We start from the raw sequence: 21,048 nt of genomic DNA, 5'->3' as shown, positions 1-21,048 counted from the left end.
GTGGATCACAGCCAAGACATGTTCCCTGAACAAAGGGACCTTCCAGAGGCTTGCTGTTTTTGGGTAGGATTCAATCACATACCAGCAAATTCAGGTTTGAATTGGTACTCTTTCACAACAAACAAAGAATCAGATTTTTTAATGATAAAGAAAGTAGCAGGTACATGCACTGGAAAATGTGGGATAACGCTTGCCACACCATCTTATAACATCGCTGCAAACAAATCAGAATGAATGTTCAATAAATAACTGATGTCATACAACCTCCCCACTAACTTTATGCAAACAAATATGGATGGATGCTCAATATACAGGGCTTCTGGAAGTAACCAAAGAGTTTAAAATACTAATTCTTGCAAGTGATCTCAGACAGATACAAATGTGAACCTCAAAGGGGGCTGAGAGTCTGGGCTTCAGGGACAAGAATGGACTGTGGTTTGAAACTCCAACAGCCATTCCTTAGGGGTGTCAAAGCCCATTAATGTTCATTTTCATCCAGCCTCAGAAGTTTGGTTAGAATTGTGTCTTGTTGTTTCGTATGTTGGTACCGGTATGTATGTTTACTTGGATTTATAGTCAGTCTCATTGATTGTGTTTCTAGTGACCGCAAGGGTGTTAGATGCTGCGTTTTAGGGGCTGGAACTGGTTTTCAGGCAAGGAGGTTGATTATAACCCTCTGTTGTTAACCATGTAAAGTTGGCTGGTTTTAACAAGACAAATTGCAGAGAGCTGTCTTGAAAACTTGCGACAACTGTTAGACCAAAAAAATCACATTTTGCTCATTATTCTTTTGAGGAATCAGCATTATAGGTGGCCGGTCCCCCACCATTGGATCAAATAACAACTAAAACCTCTATACACAATGTAGGTGTCAGGTATTTCTCCAAAGAAATTTACTGCAACCATTTCCTCCCAATCCGAAAAGCAGTGACATAGAAATGACCCCCACACCCCATAAAGCTGGCAAGGCACTGAAGGAACAGGAATTTTCTCATACATCAATCCCACTGCTGCAGAAAATGTTGCTCTCCTTGCTTTACAGAAATGCGGTGCTAGTTACCGGGTGTCATAGTGTCACCATGCATAGGATGTACACTGTTCTGAAGCTACTGATCCCGTAACTGCTATGCCATGCTTGAAACTGCTTCTGCTTCTCTCCATTGCGACTGGTATATGTGTATGTCAGCTATTTTCAAACTCCCCCACATCCCATGAATCATTTGAAAGTTGCTGAAGGTATTGGTGGACCACTTGATGATTTTTCGCCCTGTTGTAGCAATTTTAATTCCATAGAAATTTGTAATACATTAAAGTAGAATATAAGAAATAAAAGGAGCAATAAAAATAAATGTGAATATTTAATGCAATGGATGTCCCATCTCCCACCTTCAAACACAAAGCCAAAGACACACTGTGGACCATTTGAATGAAGCTTGCAACACTGGCATTCCGTGGATCACAGCTTGGGACCTCCTGGTGTGTAAGACATGCAGTCTTGTTGCTCAGAACACTTGGTTGCTAACATGAGGTCCAAGATTTAAAATCAGGGCTGCGTATAAACTCTGTGATAAAGCTTTCACTAGCACAGGTTGACATAACATAAACCCCACAGGTCAGTTGCCCCCCCCAATGGATTATTTGCAGCTCCCTTGAATAATACCCATTACTTGTGGGTCTTTCTTACCCTGGTCAAGTCAAGCAGTTATAGCGGAGATAGAAGAATTGTGTAATCTGCATTGTTCCTTCTTGGATCTAGAGGTGTGAGGTGCTGCTGCCAGAATCTGCATGCCTGCTGCAACCACAAGCCACTCCCACTGCATGGCTTCTTGTGAGTCCTAGAAAACCTACTCCTGCCTTGCAGGACTTTTTCCACCTGGCCTGGGAGGATGGGACCCTGACTGACTCCAGCTACAAAAGCTGACGTTGCTGAACAGATTACTAGGTTGGAGTACTGTTTGTGGGGCAGGGGCAGGGGTTGTTGGTGGGGTTGTTGCTGTTATTGATATTAGTTTTTGTATCTTTATTTTTAGATCTTACCATGATTTATATGGAAATCATGTTCAATTTAGTTGCATACTTTTGGTTGTGTTTTTTTATTGTTCATACCTACTTGTGTTATATTTGTAATTATATAAAAAAAATTCATGTCGTAAGCCACCTTGAGCATGGTTTTAACTAGAAAGGCGGCATACAGATCAAATGATGTGTGTATGTTTGTATTCCCTCTGCATATGAATTGTTGGGGGAGTGGAGATTTTATGTTCTGTTGTTGTCACTGAGGTGAGCATGAAAGAACAAACATAAGGAAGCAAATGATAGAGAAGAAAACATGGTAAAAGGGAAGAGTGAAGGGGGAAATGGTGGTGCACATAGATCTGTGAGATAAACAGAAGCAGGGAGGTGATGATGCAAAAAGACTTGTGAGATGGGAAACAAAAATAAGAGTAGGTGTTGCATTTTGTCTGTAGAAATTCAGATGTTTGGATTCATAAGGGTAAGTGGCCTGGTTATTTATCCTTATGGGGCAAATCAAATCTTTTAAGATGGCAAAGGAATGTTTAGGATGAATCATTTAAAATTATTGTATACAGACAAAACAGTGTTACAAAATGCTAGCCAAACTACTGATGTCACCGTCTTACATTAATAAAAGTGTAAAAGTCACCCTCAGAATGCTTTGAATTATATGCCCCTACTCTAAGGCAGACATAATCTGGAGCAAGATATTCTGCATTAAGGATCACCTTGGTAGGTCACTGGCACTACAGATTCTTCCTTGAGCAGCTAGGCAGTGAGAGAGGAATGAGACAAGTGGCAGAACCATAGTAAGGCGGAAGTTTGTACTGTCCTCTAAAGATTAAGGTACTCCTGATTTTTGCTAGTGCCAACGTCTGAAAGAAGTCTGAGTAACTGGAAACTTTCTGCAGAGGGAAGACACGCATATAGCTATTATCATATTAGCTCGAATGGCTTATTGTTCTAGCCCTTGAATGTATAGACCTTTACTTATTAAATAATTAATTAACAACAGAACCCAACTTTTTAAACAGCTCCCAACACATTTTGTTAACAGCAGGAAGTAAACCAACAACAAATAAAATGACCCATTAATACAGAATGGCCTCGTTTAAAGATCCTGGGAAGGATTCAACATTGTGCTCTTCCGTCACTACAAGCATTCCAGCTTTCCCAGTGGAATAATCTAATGTCTCCTCCTCCTGCATGCTGTTCTGGGGGTTTTTAAGACCCCATCCTTCCCACACTGAACCAATTGTGGGGGAGAGGAGGAGAGGGAGGAAAGTTCCTTGCACTAGCAGAACTCATTGCACTGACTCTTGCTAGCACACCTACTTAGTTGAATCCAGCCCACTGCTCCTTTGTCAGACTCCCCTCAGTTGCTTTGAAGCTGCTGTGTGCCATCAACACTCAATGTCAAAGTTATGATCTATGGCTCTTCTCTCAGGGATTATTGTGAAAGTATTTGATACCTCTTTGTTATTCCATAGCCGTTCCAGTTGAAATCCTTTCTTTTCTCCTTCCCTCTTGCTGTCTGTGTTCTGCAAAGCTATTTGTCTCTTCTCAATTAACTCCCTTCCTCTTCTTGTCAATTGCCATGGATCCTTCCTTCCTGTTTCCCGTGTGCAACTCGCTCCCACATTCTGCTCCAATAAGGATTTGCACTAGTTCCACACACACACACACACACAGTTGGGTGCCATTAAAATGCTATTGCTTAAGAAAATGAAAACTTAACTTAATAGCTTGCATTGTGCTTCCTTCCCCTTTCCTCCACAGAACATCCCTACTCTGGGAAGTGTAGCAATAACCATGGTGCTCCACAATTGTGATGAGGTAGCAGTGGCTGGATTTGGTTATGACATGAGCTCTCCAAATGCACCACTACATTACTATGAGAACATCAAGATGTCTGCCATCAAAGAGGTAAGGTATTCTATGTTCAGTAGGCAGTAGTCTTGATAGCTAAATCCATGTTCAGAAGCAGAATATCTCTGAATACCAGGTGCAGGAAACAAACAATGGGGGAGGGCTGTGAGTACTCATTCCACAATTAATTTGGTAGTCTTTATGTTATTGTAGAACTTGTTTGGTTGTTTTTTTTTTTTTACTTCAGTGGAGTACCATTTTGGAATAATTAGATATTCACTTCTTTGTAAACCAGATTACCGTATACTCCCCTGTGCATTAAATATGTGGACCAGGGGGTGGGTTACCACAGGACCAGGGGCCAGATGCAGCCATTCAGGCCATTCTGTCTGGCTCTCAGGACTCTTCCCAGACTGTACCCTTCCGTGGCCCCACTCTGCACTCTCTAAGGTGCTTTTGGAGTCACACTTGCTGCTCCACTCACTTTTGCCTCTGACCCTGCTCACCAGTGGCATGGAGCCTGTGGAAGGTTGTCCATGAGGGAATGTGTCCCTCAGGTTGAAAAAGGTTCTCCACCTCTGGTGTAGAAGACAGGACAGATTTACTTACCCTTCCTTACTCCCATTCAGCAGTGAAACAATTTGTCTGATATTTGAACTACTTTTGCTGCAAAAAGTTTTATGGAGATGAATATTTGCCTTGTGGCTGCTCCGGCTAAAGTAATCTGTGAGACACACCTGCTTGTCAGTAAAAATGACAGGCACATGCAGCTGTTATGGACAGACCAGTCTTCAATAAAGGTAAAGGACCCCTGACAGTTAAGTCCAGTCACGAACGACTCTGGGGTTGCGGCGCTCATCGTGCTTTACTGGCCAAGGGAGCCGGAGTACAGCTTCCGGGTCATGTCGCCAGCATGACAAAGCCACTTCTGGCGAACCAGAGCAGCGCACGGAAACGCTGTTTACCTTCCCGCCAGAGCGGTACCTATTTATCTACTTGCACTTTAACATGCTTTTGAACTGCTAGGTTGGCAGGAGCTGGGACCGAGCAATGGGAGTAATTTGTGAGATGCACCTGATTGTCAGTAGAAATGACAGGCAAATGCAGCTGTTATGGACAGACCAGACTTCAGTAGAGTCCAACATTAAAGCATCCTCGACCTGCAAACCATACTAATGGAGGAGCTGCTTACTAATATATGAGGAGCTCTGTAGACAAAGGTGCAGGAGGATGACCAGCCTTTATGAAGTATCTCTGTCTTCCCATAAGAATTCCTGATTACATGCAGAACCATTAGAAATAGGTATGAAGAATGAATTGCTTTCACGTCATCTCCCACGTAGATTGCCTTTTCTTATTATTTGGTCTGTGGGTACCAGGCTAATCCTCACCTCTCAAACCCAAGTTCTCTTAGGTTTCACTTCCCCTAATACAAGCAGAGCCATCTGTTCCCAAGTATCAATATTTAATTCTTCTCTAGCCTTCTCTTCTCCCCTCTGGACTAATTGTTTATAATATTATGGAATCTAACTACATGAGAGGGGATTGCATTTCTGCCTTGCCTCGCCTTTTTAATATTAATGACAGCTAGTAATTGTTAGCCTCTTGGGAATTAAGATGAAAGGTAAAAGGGGCAGTGGTTGGTTTGTCATCTTCCCCTTTTCCCAGGGGTGTAACAAGTGAGAGTTTGTAGTGCTGCAAGACTGGTGTTCCATGATCAGTAGACTATGCAGATGCCAAGAGGTGAGAAGAATGTTGTGCTATTAGTGATCAATGGTAAAAGTACATGTATTGTCTCTCATAACCAGTGCTCTGGAAAGACCAGCTTTGTCCTTTTGATACTGAGTCAGCTGAGGTTGTATCCTTACTTGCAAGGTTCTATATGCTCCTTTTACTTTACAGGTGCTTGTTGGCAGGATATCCCACCCTACGCCATAAAGAGCCAGTTCTGTCTATGAAACTTTGAAGCTTTTTGAACATCAGTGTTAGTGCCAAATAGGTGCAAGGTTTATACGTGTTGTGAAAGAGAGGAGGAAATTAATCATCATAGCTCTTGGGACACAATTATCCATAACAATGGGAGGGAAGGGTAATGAGGGTGTGTTGAATATAATTTTCTTTCTTCTATTCTGTAGTAATATTTACATGTACAGTAAAGCCTTGAACAGTTTCATTTGAACTTAAAACCTATGCCTTTTAAAATGAGTCTTTGGGATTCATCCAGGAAGGTAGGCGTAACATTTTTGAGGCCTAAAACAACTATTTCATGAATGAATGACCTGAGTCTAAACTGTTTTGTCATAGGACAGGGGAGTAAAGTCCAGTGTACAACAAGACCCATTTTTAGGATTGGCTTTGCATGCCAAATTTGACAGGTGGGTGAGGTTGCCCACCTGTCAATCACTTAACATCACAATGACGTAAGAGCCAAAACCTGCTTTCTGATGTGGTGAGGGCTCAACTTGTTCCAGGAGGGTTTCCATTGACAGTAGTTTCATTGAAACCACTTCCGCTCCTGGAAAAAGGCATGCCTCCACCCCCATCTGTCTATGCACAGGGAGTTCAGCGAGCTTTCTTCATGGATCAGCAGCCGCATTTCCACCTGCCCCAAGGCAGCTGGGTGTGGTTTGGGGGAAATTGCCTTGTGTGCTAAACAGGGAGAGCTAGTGGCTCAATTCATCCCACAGACCAGAGGTTCCCCACCATGATATATTAGGAAATGAGAAGAAATTGCTTGTTGCGTTTCACTTGGTACTGCCCTGTGTACAGCTCTGTTAGAACTTCTGTTCTGATACCAGAGAGAAGGATGGAATAGACTGATAAAAGAGGTCTGTGTACTCCGAACAATATATATACCTCTCTGCTAAACTCAGTTCAGGAAGGTAAAAGAACCCCAGCCCAAATCTCCATTGTTTTTACGTAATAGGAATAAATTGAAAATTCTCTCACTGCTAGTCCCAAAAGTGTATATTTGCTTGCACGCGCATGTGCACAGTCATTAATAGGAGCCTCTCTGGGAATGTCCATCAACCGGCAATTCTATTGTGCTGTGTCTTAGAGAGAACAGACCTGCAGGCTACGGTGTGTGTTCCCTAACGCAAGGTGTGTCATTGATTTACACGCAATGTCTGCTTGACATCTCCCTGGACACCATTTTAAAACCCAGTGACTCATCTCTAGGGAATTTCTTCTCAATACACACAAAGCCAATGAATTGCATTTGTTTGCAGCTGGGTGGAGGTGGCCCCTCCTGTGCCAAGACATGAGCAATAAAACCTCAGGATAGAAACATATCCTTTTTCTATTACCTGCTGCACTATGTAAGGCTGAGGGTTTTGTCAGATTTTTAAGGGCAAAAATGCTGAAAGCACAGTATGTTACTGTGAAATCATGCATTTCTGACTACCAGCTACATATCTGTGGTGTAAATTATATGCATAGGAAGGTATGCAAATCATCCAGGAAGCATCCAGGAAGCCTAGATGTAGCAGGTAGGACTCACTGAACTCAGTAAATTTGCATAGTTGCATCCTTATGGTAATAGTTATCAAACATCTCCCCCAAAATCTAGGCAGCTATCCCTCATCAATAGCCTTATAGTCAACAGGCATTATTGGACATCCACTTCAAATGTATTAGTCCTGGTCCCCTGCCTACCATGATGGTGACCATGATCTTTAAAGGTAGCCAATCCAGCCCACTGCCAGAATTAGAAACACTGGGAGATGGTTAGGAGCAGTGCAGACAGGAAGCAGTAAATGAGCAAAACTAGTAAACACTGAGCACTGTTAATGCAAGATAAGAACACCTCTTCTCTGTAGATTCAGATAAAGAGTCCAGCAGAGCAGGGCCGTCTTAAGCGCCCCTGGCGCTGTGGAGCGACAGATCCCTCTGGCGCCCCCCCCCGTTTCCCCTCTGGCGCCCCCCGCCCCGTTTCCCAGCGCGGTGGGCGGGCGCAGCGCAGCTGCCACAGGTGCTGCTGCGTGGCGGACCGGCCAGCGGGCGGGCGCCATTGTGCCCTGCGCCACCCAGCCTGGCTGTAGGGCCGGCCCTGCAGCAGAGTGAATGGCAGCTGCAAAACCGCTAAAAGGCGAGGAAAGCCATAAATCACCTATAAGAGATTATGCATAATGTGAACTGGCTGTTCTTCGCCAAAAAGCTGTACTCTTGCGATCGACGGACAGTTTATAAGAAGATGGAATACGATCTCAGGCGTTCAAGATGGCGCTGGCTTGTGTCGGACTGTTGACGCGGCAAGAAAGGCACTCCAGATCAAGAGAGATTTATGGGAAGGTTGGACTGGACAAAAAACCCACACAGGAAGAATGGATATGTGTTAAATCTTGTTTGATGCCTATCTCAGAAGCTGCAACAAAGACAAAAGAAAGAAGAAAACATCTAGAGGGACTGTTGGGGGAAAAATTGAGATTATTGTGGACTACAGCAAGATTTTGATATCAGGATTAGGATGGCAGTGTGAATAGTAATCTAGAATCCCCAGACATTGAAGCAAGGGAAGTTTAAAATTTGTTATGATTTGGCATAATATTTGGCTTAATCGATTATGTGTATAATTGGATATAATTGAAATAATTGAATTGTGTTTTAATTGGAAAATTTAATAAAAAATATTTTTAAAAAAATGGCAGCTGCAAAACCTTATCCCTAAATACGGATCTGGCAGACTAGTGGATCTCAGTGGACAGAAGATGTCTGAGAGCAATGATGCCTCTCCTATCCTGCTCCAGATGCCTTTTAAAGTAGCTCCCTGTTGCTGGAGCTTTCACACCAGGAACCACCTTTGCAGAAGGCCATATCGTTATCTGCCACATCCCCATGGTATGATGCTAGGTGCACAGTGTTGCACAAGCCCAGACTTTAAGGTAATTGCTGGTGCTTGCAAAATGCTGTGTACAGGGCTTTGCAGAACCCAACAATTAGCTGGTTGGTGCTTGCGGAACACTATGCATGGAGCTTTCCAAGACTTTACCTTTCCCACAGCTAATTCATATGTAACTCCTAATACTGGAAAATCTAAAGTGCGAGCAAGTGCTTGGTTTTGGTCCAAAAATATGAACATTCAAGCTTTCGTCTTAGGTCCTCATGAGCATAAAGTTGGCTGAGAGATTGTGCTTACAGTGAAGGTGATGTGCACAATGCCTATGCAAATAAAGCTGTTGGTGAAAGACTCTGTCTACTTTGTTTAGCCAAATGGTTGAGGTGTGTGGGTTTTTTAAAAACAGGTGTTTATCTAATATTCAGGGTCACTGAGAGGGAGTACAGGGAGCCCTGCTCTGTTGGGCAGGGAGCCCAAACTCTGAACTTTCATTAAATAAAAATAAAACACCTTAATGCTTGTATACAAAATCTTATGAAATAAAATTTCAGGTGCCATTTGACAGTTTTTTTGTGAGATATGAGCCTGCTGCTGCCTTTCAGTGCTTTTAGTCAATAAGCCAATAAGTCATAACTGTGATTGATGAGGGCTATAGCAAAATTTTGTTAAACAAGCACCTTGTAAGGCTCAAAAACAAAATCAAAATGACCTTTGCCAACACTGTAGAAGGGTATGCCTTGTTCATTTTGAAACTGTTTAGAGTCTTCCATGTATGACTCTTAATTTTCCTCTAGATTCAGACAAGAAGAAAAGCACTCCTGAGTTCCTTTTGAGTCTTCCTTCCTCTAGAAATGATATTTGTCAAGATAATATACTTGAGGATTCCATAATTTTAATATAGCTATGATTAGGCCAGGCACCCCCAAACTGCGGCCCTCCAGATGTTTTGGCCTACAACTCCCATGATCGCTAGCTAACAGCATCAGAGATGATGGGAATTGTAGTCCAAAACATCTGGAGGGCCGAAGTTTGGGGATGCCTGGACTAGGCAATAATAGCATCTCCACCCAAAAGCAAACACTACACAGACAGGACTTTAGGGTTATTTTTTCTGAGTAGAAAAAAATAACACCCAAAGATTACATTGCTAATGCAAATGCATATACCAGTTGCTGCAGGGTGGCAAAGCTGACATTGTTTACAATGTTGCTGGAGGAAATGGAGAAACATCTTGCTTCTTGAAAAAAACGAGAAAATCAGAATGACACTGGAAGTATGTTGTCTTATCAGTATGGCCACTATATAGAACATACTGTAGAAGTTTGTTTGATCCACAGTTGTATATGGCTGTACGTACAACACTGGTCCCAAACGTATTCCATACACAATCTATTTAACTGAAAAAGAGAGAAACACTTCATTATGAGATTGTTTGTTATTTTACTTGTAAAGCTGTTCTCTTTATGAAGGTGAGGCAGTTCTTCTGCTGAACCCTGATGGTTAGCTGAGGAGGGGGATTATTTCCCCATTTCTGCTCATCAGATGATCAGTCTGATGACTAGGGAGAAGGCAATTTGCAATTCGATCAGGGTGCTAAGCTCCACCCACTCCAGCGCTTTGACTACATTTTTATTTTGTTTTCCACTGCAATGATCAGTGGGGACTAGGTGTGGCAGGAAACTTTGCTTGTGGTACTGGATCAGGCCCATGAACTAGGTTACCCAGTCCTGTTTTACAACAAATGTCCACATAATTTACAAAGAACAACCTGGAAACATTTTTTTTTGCCCCAGAACACTCCTCTGCATTGATATTTCTTCTAGTTTCTATAGTCTAGATCAGGGATGGGCAACCTTTTTTCAAATAAATATTCAGAGGATTTGTTTTAGTTGGAGGCATTCGACTACCATTTTACTCAGAGTAGACATAATGAAATCCATAGACCTAATTTAGATATATTCATTAATTTCAATAGGTCTACTCCAAATAAAGCCTAGTTGAATACCACCCTCTGACTTTAGTGTGACTGTGACATATACATATGGCAGAAACCTGCCAGTTTGTTCCGAGACAGCTGAAAAAGAAAGTCTTTTTCCCAAGCTATCCAGACAGGAAAAATATATTTTAAAATCTGTTGTTGTTTTCAAGTATAATGCTTTACTGCTTCTTCCATTTGTTAAAAGTAAGGAGTTAGACACTCTGAAGAACCCAGGAAAAGATAGGGAGAAAGAACAGGAAGGAAGGAATTCTGATAGGATGGAAGAACAGGACAACTTGGAGAGGAGTCAGGGGCTATGTAAAATTAGGTTGGCCTCTATGCCGCAGGTTGTCACCTGTAGTTTCAATAGTGGGCTTTAATCACACACCCATGCACCCCACCTATCCCAGGGGTTTACTTGCCAACCCTAGTAATATAGAAATATTGATGTGGGTACCTGATTTCCAAAGAAAAGGGCAGGGTGTAGGTGAGGAGTACAGAACTTGCCTCCTGATCATGACTTACCTCCCTGCAGCTGCTCTCTGCAAACACATTTCTCCCAGCCTGAACTCTTAACACCAGATGTGACAGTAGATACGAAAAAATGTTCCTAGGGAAGGGGGCTGAAAGGAGGTAAACCATGAGGAAAGCTTTTTTTAAAAAAAAAGTATTACCTGTATATTAGTTTTATTAATATATGTGTATGCAACTCTTCCATTGCTCAAAATAGTTTCCAGATCGGTAATAAAAGATACAGGGTTGACTAATTTGCTGCTTGATTTCAGTGGATGTGCTCTATGACTTAGTATCCAACTATCAACAAAAGCAGATTCTCTCATCCGTCAGCCTCTTCTGTTTTTTTTATAAATGACCTCTTTTTCATTACTGGGATAGTTCTGTGCTTAACCATTGGAACTGTTGTCATTACATTTAGGTTGACCCTTACATTTTAGCTTTAGATCAGGGGTCAGCAAACTTTTTCAGCAGGGGGCCGGTCCACTGTCCCTCAGGCCTTGTGGTGAGCCGGACTATATTTTTTGGGGGGGGGGGGGGTTTGAACGAATTCCTATGCCCCACAAATAACCTAGAGATGCATTTTAAATAAAAGGACACATTCTACTCATGTAAAAACACACTGATTCCCGGACTGTCCGCGGGCCAGATTGAGAAGGCGATTGGGACGCATCCAGCCCCCGGGTCTTAGGTTGCCTACCCATGCTTTAGTTTAGATAAAACTAAACATATAACTCTTAGTTTCTGAAAGGGAGGCAAATCACAGGAAACATGCAAAGGTATGCAAATACATTTACTGGAAGAACTGGGAGGGATGTTGAGTCTATGCCATAATGTTCAAATGTTGGTGCGATGAGAAACAGAGCAACAATACTGGGGTTGGTTTTTTTTTTCTTGTGTCACTATCAGTTAAAGTTAAAGAAATATGAGAGAATATGTGCCACATTGTTATCCACAGTGAATCCCAGTAATTGCTGGTAAGTATGAAGAGCGAAACTCCTTTCAAAACATTATATAAACCAGGCCTAATGACTTATGGTCTGGCAGCATGGCTGCTCTTCAAGCCTTCCTGGTGAATAGCTCTGGAAATGCGAGAAACAACACTGGCTGAAAGAAGGGTCACTTTTGGGAGGCAAAGGGTTGAGGCATCCTGATCTGCAAAAGGATAGTACATTTTAGGTGCCTGCAGTGATGACTGATGTGGTTCATTCTCTTCCCCCCACCCCACCCACTCACCACACCTTTTATCTATCTGTCTTTCCAGCTACACACACACACACACACTCATTCTGCTTTTTGGTTTTTTTCTGCTCCTTGGTAAAAAAAAACAGACTAGCATAAATGATCCTTTATAGCAGGTGTGGGGAACCTCTGACCCTCCAGATGTTGCTGAACTTCAGCTCGCATCATCATTGGCCATTGGCCATGCTTGTTGATAACATTCTTGAAAGCCAGAAAGGGTCTGGGTAGTGTTTCTAATAATCAATAGCTTCCCTACAGATTCTAATGTCATCACCCCCCATCTTCTCCCCAGTTTGTCCTTCTGCGTACATAATATGTTGCTCCTCTGATTTTGATAATTCCCTGAGGAATTCTCTGGGTGGAAATGAATAATTCAGAATTTTAAATACTTCTACCACAATAATAGAGCAGTCAAATTAGAAAAATATATAAATATGCCACATTTTCCTAATGCAATTTCAATTTTGGGGGACTGCAGACTTTTGGCATAACTTGAATGTAGAATTTGCATTTTTAAACACTCTTGCACTTGTACTCTTGCACTCTTGCAATTTATATACCTAAAGGTGCCCTTTTGAATGCATTCCCCCACTAAATAAAGCGGTTTTTAAAAATCAGTACAGTACCATGGTTCCCAATCAATATGTAGTAGTATTTCTTGTTCCTAAAGCACATCCTTTGCCAGCCACATGGGGGCAGAATCAAGCTGAATCTCAAGAGCTCTTAATAGGAGAATTGGTTCCTCCTACCCAGATCTAGTTTAATCTTGGTGTAAAGTTATTTGCTCACATCTAACTAACATCATTTGAGCAGTCAAGTCTCAGCTTCTCACTGCATTAAAACTGTAATCCAAGGGGTGAGAAACTTCTTTTCAACCCAAAGGCCATATTTCCCCGTGGACAACCTTCCAGAGTGTGCATGTCAGTGATGAGCATGGCTAGAGGCAAAAAATGGGTACGGCAACAGTTGTGACTCTTGCCTTTGTACAGTAGGCTAGACCAGGCGTTTTCAACCAGTGTACCGCAGCACTCTGGGGTGCCTTGAATGATGGTCAGGGGTGCTGCAAACAATACTGCCCTCCGTCCCTCTTTCCCTCCTCCCTCCTCTGATGCCCTCTTACGTCTCTGCCTCCCAAAGGCTTGTGCGGCTGTCCGTTGTAGCAGCCATGGCTCCAAGCTCTGCAGGCGAATGCTGGTCAGGGGTGCTGGTTGCCAGGAGCAGAGGCAGCCTCAGAATAAGCAAACAAGTGGATGAGGGAGCCCAGCCAGCCAGCCAGTCTGTCAGCCCTTGCTGTTGGGAATGGACAGACAAGTGGGAGGCCAGGCAGGCAGGTACCATGTTGGCCTTTCTTGTGCTTGCTGTGTGCCTGGGAGCTTCGTGCCTGGTGCCAAAGGGACACTTTCTGCCTTTCCGCCATGGAGGCCCAGCAGCTCCTGCTGCTGCCACTGCTACCTCCCAAGGTGAGTAAATTGGTGGCCTCACATTCACCTTCTGCCAGTCTCCATTGGGCTGCTAAGGCTGGAGGCATCCTCTTCCCAGGCTCCTGTAGTACAATGTGAGGAGTCACCTCTCTTTGGGGTGTGTGGGGAGTAGCTCAAACACCAGAGCAGCCATGGTGGCTGCCCGCAGGACGTCCAAGGAGAGGGGAGAGGAGAGGATGCTGAGGGAACACTCCACAAAAGAGGGTGTTCAAAAAGGGGTGAGGGGCTGCTGGATCTGCAGGCAGGGGTTGAAATAACTGGATTTCTGAGGTTTGGGGTGCGTTTCCCATAGGGGAGCCACAGAAAGAGTGTAGTTCGTCAAGGGAGCCATGGACTCGAAAGGGTTGAAAACCACTGGGCTAGACTGAGGCCATGCAAAACCTAGGCATTTCTGCACGTGCATTTTTCCATCCAGGCAAGTTAGAGGCATTATCACTCTTCAAGGGCACATTCCAGCCAGGCAAAAGGAGGGGTGGAGCAGGGCCAGTGAAGGACAGGGCATGGGGAGAGGCCCAAGGGCAATATAGAGAAGCCTAGAGTGCCCTAGTTTAACCCTACAGCCATTTTGACAAGACATAAGTCCCATTTTGCTCATTTGGGTTTATTTTTGAGTAAATGCGCTAAATATTGAGCTATAAAAGACAAGAAGAACCAAAGAGTAGGTATGCTGAGTAACGCCCATCAATGTCTTTAAATAAATTATCCAAGTGAACCCCCAGGTTTTTAATTCAAGAATATGAATTGATTAAGAGTGTCATTTCTATTTCCCTTCCTCAGCTGTAGAGTTGAGGGTAAACACATACAGAACTTAAAAATGTTTGTGTGGAAGAAGGAATTTCAGCAGATTCAGCATTTCACACCTCTGCCAAAATTCACTCTTTCCTCAGTACAGTATTAGATGTCCAGAGACTCTAAGATCCCTTGCCCCTGGCCACTCTCCACCCCCTCCCTCCCATAGCTGCAGATTATGCTTCCCTATGTGTACTTGAAAGATGTCCCTGGTTGAGACTTCTATACAAGAGGCATGCAGGAAAAGAAAGTGGAGATTAAATACTAAGTTCAACACAAAATAACTTGGCAGGTATGATCCTGTGTGTGGCTCATTAGCCAGAGAAGAGCTACTTAACCTCAGGGGAGGGGAAGGTAGAGTTGGGTGTCCACAGATGGTCAGTGGGGAGCTTTTGCCGCTGCAAGGCAGTAGCAGAGTTTCCTGGACATATGGCTGGCTTTCTGTCAGGTGGCAAATGCATTAGTATCAGGGCATTTCAGGAAACGACCCTCCTAGCCTGCCATTCTTAAGCAACAGGGGCTGTCTTCTTATAGGTTTTCCTCCTGCGATTTAATCTTTATGGGATTTTGGTGTGCTGGTCATCAAGATAAGTATGTCTGATAACAGGGGTCCAGCAACTGCAGTGAGACTAATTGGCTGTAGCTGGGCAGCTTTTCCTCCTGTTGAGTTGGTTTATCACGCATCATGATCAAACCTGGCACAGTTCTCCATTTGCTATTTGTACATGGAGGCAGTACTGTATTTAAAAGAAGTGGATATTCTTCATTTGCACATATTCAAGACAGTTTCTAAAGGCTACATAGATAATTAAATAAAAATGCAAATGAAGGGACACTTACTGAGTTCATGTTACGTTGGCCCCTCCTATTGTTCCCCTTGCCCCAGTCCACACTCTTTCACGCTTGCTTACAGTGAATGCACCCAGAATTCCAAGGAATGCATTTCACCTTTTGTTTTGCAGAGCAGATTTCTATCATCTCCCATTGCTCCTGTTACCACTGACAGAGCGCAATATCAGACAGTCCAATCAAGGCTGTAAACAGAGGAAATCCTATCTTGATCCCCAGAGAGCAGGAAGAGATTTTTTTATACCACATGGAGCATTCTGGCTGGAAAACACAGAAATCTGTAATTTCTGCCATCCCCTCAGACCTTCAGCAGGTTTGTTTGCACAACTGAGAACAGTTCAGAGTCCTCATTGGAAATGGGAGACTGGGAAAGGGGGAGCATGAAAGGAGTGGGCTGAGAGGTTTGTCTAGCAGGCTACAAGCGTGTTTCTCCAGGGCTCAGTTCCAATAATAATAATCATGGGTTGCCTGAGGCTAATATTGTTCTGACAGCATGGCTCTTCTGTAGAAGCCCTGGGTTTATGCTCCTTATACTGACAAAAGAGAGTTTGGGGTATGTTACCATCACGTGGCTAAATCCTTCTAATCAGTTCAAGTCATCTGCCATAACTGGAGTCAGTTCAGTGCAGCAAGAGCCTAGTGAACAGGACCAATGAGGTACAGAACATGAAACCAGGGAGCTAAATCAATTTTGTGTTCCACTGAACCACACATTCTCCTGACACCCCTGCTGTTGTTGGCAAATGCATTTGATTTGCAGACAGCTCTGCCGCACTGCAAAGAGTAACAGGAAACCCCACCATTAGAGGAAATCAGGCTGGAAATGACCCACCTATGGTAGTAGGACAGATGGGAAAGCTGAAGTAGACAATGCACTCTTTCTAACCCACCTGAACAGAATTTGTGTCCAGTGTAAGTCATCCCAAGTCATAACTAGCAGTAAGAGGGAAATGGTTCATACTACCATATTGTCTGAGGCATCCCAAGTAGGGTTAATTACTTTTTTGGAATGGCTTCCCATTCATTACATGGTCCAAGTAATGGACATCCCTGTGATGGAGTTCCCTCTGTAGTATATATGTTCTCATGGGAGGCTCAGTTCCACCAGTGACATCAATAGCCAATACAAAATAAAAAAGTTCCTTCCAGCAGCACCTTAGAAACCAACTAAGTTTGTCATACTTTTTTTACTTTTACTTTTTTTGACAGAATTTTTTAATTTTGTTTCAACTACATCAGACCAACACGGCTACCAACCTGTAACTAGATCAATAGCCAATGTGTTTCATATGCCTCTGCCTGCTTGGTCATCTTTTTTTTCTCAAAAAGGACAGCATGGGTTTCAGTTCATCACTCCCACCTTATCCTCACTCTTCTAATCTTAGCTAAATGCAGGAATGCAGTTTTATTTGCATGATTAGCCATTTGCAGTAAGAAGATTTTCTTCTATAATTGGTAACCATAGATGGAGCTGGAGATGAGCCTCTTCTTTCCCCCTCAGATTGGCATGTCCCAACACTTAGCTAAAATTATTCATGTGGACCCTGGTACCTTGCTGTGTTTCTTGATGCAGGTGAGGGGCTCACTTGTGGCAAATAGTCTCGCCAAGATCAGCAACTGCAGCTTTGTTCCCAGATCCCTGGAAAAGCTTTTTAGCTAGGGAAGCAACTGTTATGGCAAATGATAAACATAGCTTATTAAGCCTTTTCAGTGGTACCACAAGTAGATGCTCAACATGCCAGCCTTTATGTTAAAACAACATATGCTTGTTGCAATGATATGCAGTATCAGTAATATTCATTCCGGGTATCAGTGTACATTGCTCCCTTGGCAAGGTGGAATGTTCACCAGGGTGAAATAGCTCCGGGGATTTGTATTTTATTTGCATATAATATCCCAGAAACCCACCTGTTAAATGCAAATATCCAGCACTACAGCTAAGGCAGGTTGGGTGTGACTTATCAGTCTTCATCATGTGCCAAGAGACTGGGTCAGGCAGTGTGAGGCCATGACACATGATGCAGAGATGAGAAGGCTACTTTGTGTTCTGCCATTACAATAAAGAGAAGTTTCATAATTAGAGGCAGCTGTCAATGAATGACATTGGGGCTGTGGATATGATGAGGAAGATCAGAGACCCATGGATAAAGATTTTTGTAATATGCAGCTTTTCTAAACTTGGTCCCTGTGTCTGTTTGAGACTGTTTGGAATTCACTTTCCAGCTGTCTGTTTCGGTCAGCTGGGCAAGATGCCTATCTACCCAAATCCCTCTTTGGGAATTTCTGCACTCCTTCCAACAGTGCATCCTAATTTCCTTTGTAAAACATGGGGGCATTGGGTATTAACATCAGAGGTTTTACTGCAATTATACTGGTTGATGATGTGCTTATTTTGCCTATTTGTACACTCATGTATATATGACTCAGTTTATGCTGGGGAGCATAAGTAAAGGAAAGAACCCCTGGATGGTTAAGTCCAGTCAAAATTGACCATGGGGTGCAGTGCTCATCTCACTTCAGGCCGAGGGAGCCGGTGTTTGTCCACAGACAGCTTTCTGGGTCATGTGGCCAGCATGACTAAACCACTTCACATATATACATACAGGGAGAGAGAGGCTTGTATCTCTCTGAGGCAAAGAATTTGTCACTGTGGTATTGGATGAAGATACAGTGGTACCTCGGTTTACGAACACCTCGGTTTACGAACTTTCGGTTTACGAACTATCCTAACCCGGAAGTTAGTAAACCGAGGTGCCGGAGGTCTACTGAGCGTCCGATGCCTTCGGGGAGGCTGGGCCTTCGCTCCGATGCCTCCTGGAGGCCTGCAGTGAAGGCCCGGCCTCCCCGAAGGCATCGGAGCAAAGGCCAAACCTCCCCAAAGGCATCGGAGCGTCGGATACCTTCGGGGAGGCTGGGCTTCGCTCCGATGCCTTTGCGGAGGCCGGGGAGCGTTTCCGCGACTGGGCTGCAGCCGTGAAAGCGGTCCCCGGCCTCCGCAAAGGCATCGGAGCAAAGCCCCAGCCTCCGGAAGGCATCGGAGCCGGGACTTCGCTCCGATGCCTTTGTGGAGGACGGGGACCGCTTTCGCGGCTCCCCGGCCTCCGCAAAGGCATCAGAGCGAAGCCCCGGCTCCGATGCCTTCCGGAGGCCGGGGAGCGTTTCCGCGACTGGGCTGTGCAGCCGCGAAAGCAGTCCCCGGCTACCGGAAGCCAGGGACCGCTTTCGCGGCTGCACAGCCCAGTCGCGGAAATGCTCCCCGGCCTCCGGAAGGCATCGGAGCGGCTTCGCTCCGATGCCTTTGCAGAGGCCGGGGAGCACTTTCGCGACGCTCCCCAGCCTCCGGAAGGCATCGGAGCGAAGTCCCGGCTCCGATGCCTTCCAGAGGCCGGGGAGCGTTTCCGCGACTGGGCTGTGCAGCCGCGAAAGCAGTCCCCGGCAACCGGAAGCCAGGGACCGCTTTCGCGGCTGCACAGCCCAGTCGCGGAAATGCTCCCCGGCCTCTGGAAGGCATCGGAGCGGCTTCGCTCCGATGCCTTTGCAGAGGCCGGGGAGCACTTTTGTGACGCTCCCCAGCCTCCGGAAGGCATCGGAGCCGGGACTTCGCTCCGATGCCTTCCAGAGGCCGGGGAGCGTTTCCGCGACTGGGCTGTGCAGCTGCGAAAGCGGTCCCCGGCTTCCGGTAGCCGGGGACTGCTTTCGCGGCTGCACAGCCCAGTCGCGGAAACGCTCCCCGGCCTCCGCGAAGGCATCGGAGCAAAGCGGTTAATCCGTTCTAGGGGGTGTTTTTCCTCGTCTAGAACGGATTAATCAACTTCCCATTACTTCCAATGGGAAAGTTCACTTCGGTTTACGAACACTTCGGTTTATGAACAGACTTCTGGAACCAATTGTGTTCGTAAACTGAGGTTCCACTGTACTGACTAACTCAGACAAGGAGCTTCTGGGATTTGTTACTCAAACTTTACCACTTTGCAACAAGCTGTAGTTAGTGCATGCCTGCTTGGCAAGTGTAACTCTGATTCAGAGAAGACTGAGATTTTAGGTAGATTCTCCTTAGCCTTATGGAGAACAGAGTCTACATACCAATGACCTCAGCTCTGCCTCTGTTGCTCACTCTCTGCCAGCCACGGCACGAGATAGTGATTAGCTGTCTTCATGGCCCAGTAATAACCATCTCTGAAATGTTCTGCATGATTAACCTATTAGATACAGTACAGCTCCCAGTATTCTCAAGCTCAGCTTCTGTTTGCTTTCTAGCATCCATAAAGAAGTAGATGAGAGGAAAGAAGTCTTGGTAATGCACTGTTTGGGGGTGCAAGGGCAGGCACTAGAACAGGAGAGGAATGTCTTTTCTTGGTTGAGGGAAAGGCATTTGCATCCATTGTTTTCAGGCTATGTTAATAGAATATATGTCAATTGTTTCTACAGGTGAAGGTGTAGTTGAAGATGCATCTGAATGATTGGTTAGGGTATTATCAAGAAGAGCTGGAAGTGAGAGGCTGTAAGAATATAGTCTGGCTGCAGTTTTGTGCGCTCCATGAAGATATCTGTTTATTTTATTTATTCAGCTGCATTCATCATAGGGGCTGATCCAAACAACAACAGCTCCTGGAAAACTACAAACCACTGCATTGCTCTGTATCATCACATTACTTCCATAGAAAAGGACATTATACTGCTTTCAGCAGGTGCCTCCAGAAACTGTTGAAATGCAATGCAATTGAATCCCAAATTTGTAATTGTGGCTTTTATATCTTTTCACCTTTAGATTCAGTCATCCCTGAGACATGCACACTCTAACTCCTCCCTCTTCACTTGCCTGTCCATGAGGGGCATGCCCTTTTAGGTATACAGTGGGCAATAGCTCTGCCTACCTTGTCTAAGTAGACCTTTCACCTATCAGATTTAGTGGACTCAACTTCCTTTGAGGTTTTTAAGTAGAGTTTGGATGGTCATTGGTCATGTATGATATTGTTGAGATGCCTGCATTTCAGGGCTTTGGACTAGATAACCCTCAGGGTCCCTTCCAATTCTATGATTCTAAGTGCAGCTAAGATTGCCTCTCCATCCCTAATTACATATTGAAGGAAGGGACCTACAGCTTATAGCAGGCATCCCCAAACTTCGGCCCTCCAGATGTTTTGGACTACAATTCCATCTTCCCCAACCACTAGTCCTGTTAGCTAGGGATCATGGGAGTTGTAGGCCAAAACATCTGGAGGGCCGCAGTTTGGGGATGCCTGGCTTATAGCAATAACAAAAAAGTGGTGTTAAGAGGGCTATCCATGTTATACAGAAGATTCATGATCCATATTAGGGGAAGAATACATAGGCACACTATTTCCACTTCTGGTCCTTCATTTATCTTCCAGGTGCCTGGTACTGGCTACTGTACCCTCCAGTCTAGTGGGTTTTGTTAATTGACACCAAACTGGCTGGCAATAAGACCTTGCTCAGACTGTGGTAATCTGAAG

General features: G+C 44.4%; 1 protein-coding gene across 10 annotated transcripts in view; it reads left to right on the top strand.

The window, feature by feature from the left end:
- The window catches only part of ST3GAL3 (ST3 beta-galactoside alpha-2,3-sialyltransferase 3), a 191,007-nt gene that overhangs the window by 164,819 nt on the left and 5,140 nt on the right, over window positions 1-21,048 (top strand). For 8 of the 10 annotated variants that reach the window (XR_015950826.1, XM_035123840.3, XM_035123842.3 and 5 more), the window contains one exon: window positions 3,796-3,942. The exons of 1 other annotated variant lie outside the window; for it this stretch is intronic. Coding sequence is in view for 8 of the 9 variants with exons in the window: in XM_035123840.3 (XP_034979731.1) it covers window positions 3,796-3,942 (147 nt within the window). In the remaining variant the exon portion in view is untranslated. Of the gene's footprint in view, window positions 1-3,795; window positions 3,943-5,787; window positions 9,072-21,048 lie in introns of those variants that run through there. One more of the 10 variants, XM_035123841.3, reaches the window with a different exon arrangement.

The sequence above is a fragment of the Zootoca vivipara genome, chromosome 7 (assembly GCF_965207765.1).
Source record: "Zootoca vivipara chromosome 7, rZooViv2.hap1.1, whole genome shotgun sequence".
NCBI lineage: Eukaryota > Metazoa > Chordata > Lepidosauria > Squamata > Lacertidae > Zootoca > Zootoca vivipara.
Note: the sequence above shows the minus strand (reverse complement) of the source record. Positions and strands in the feature narration are given on the sequence as shown.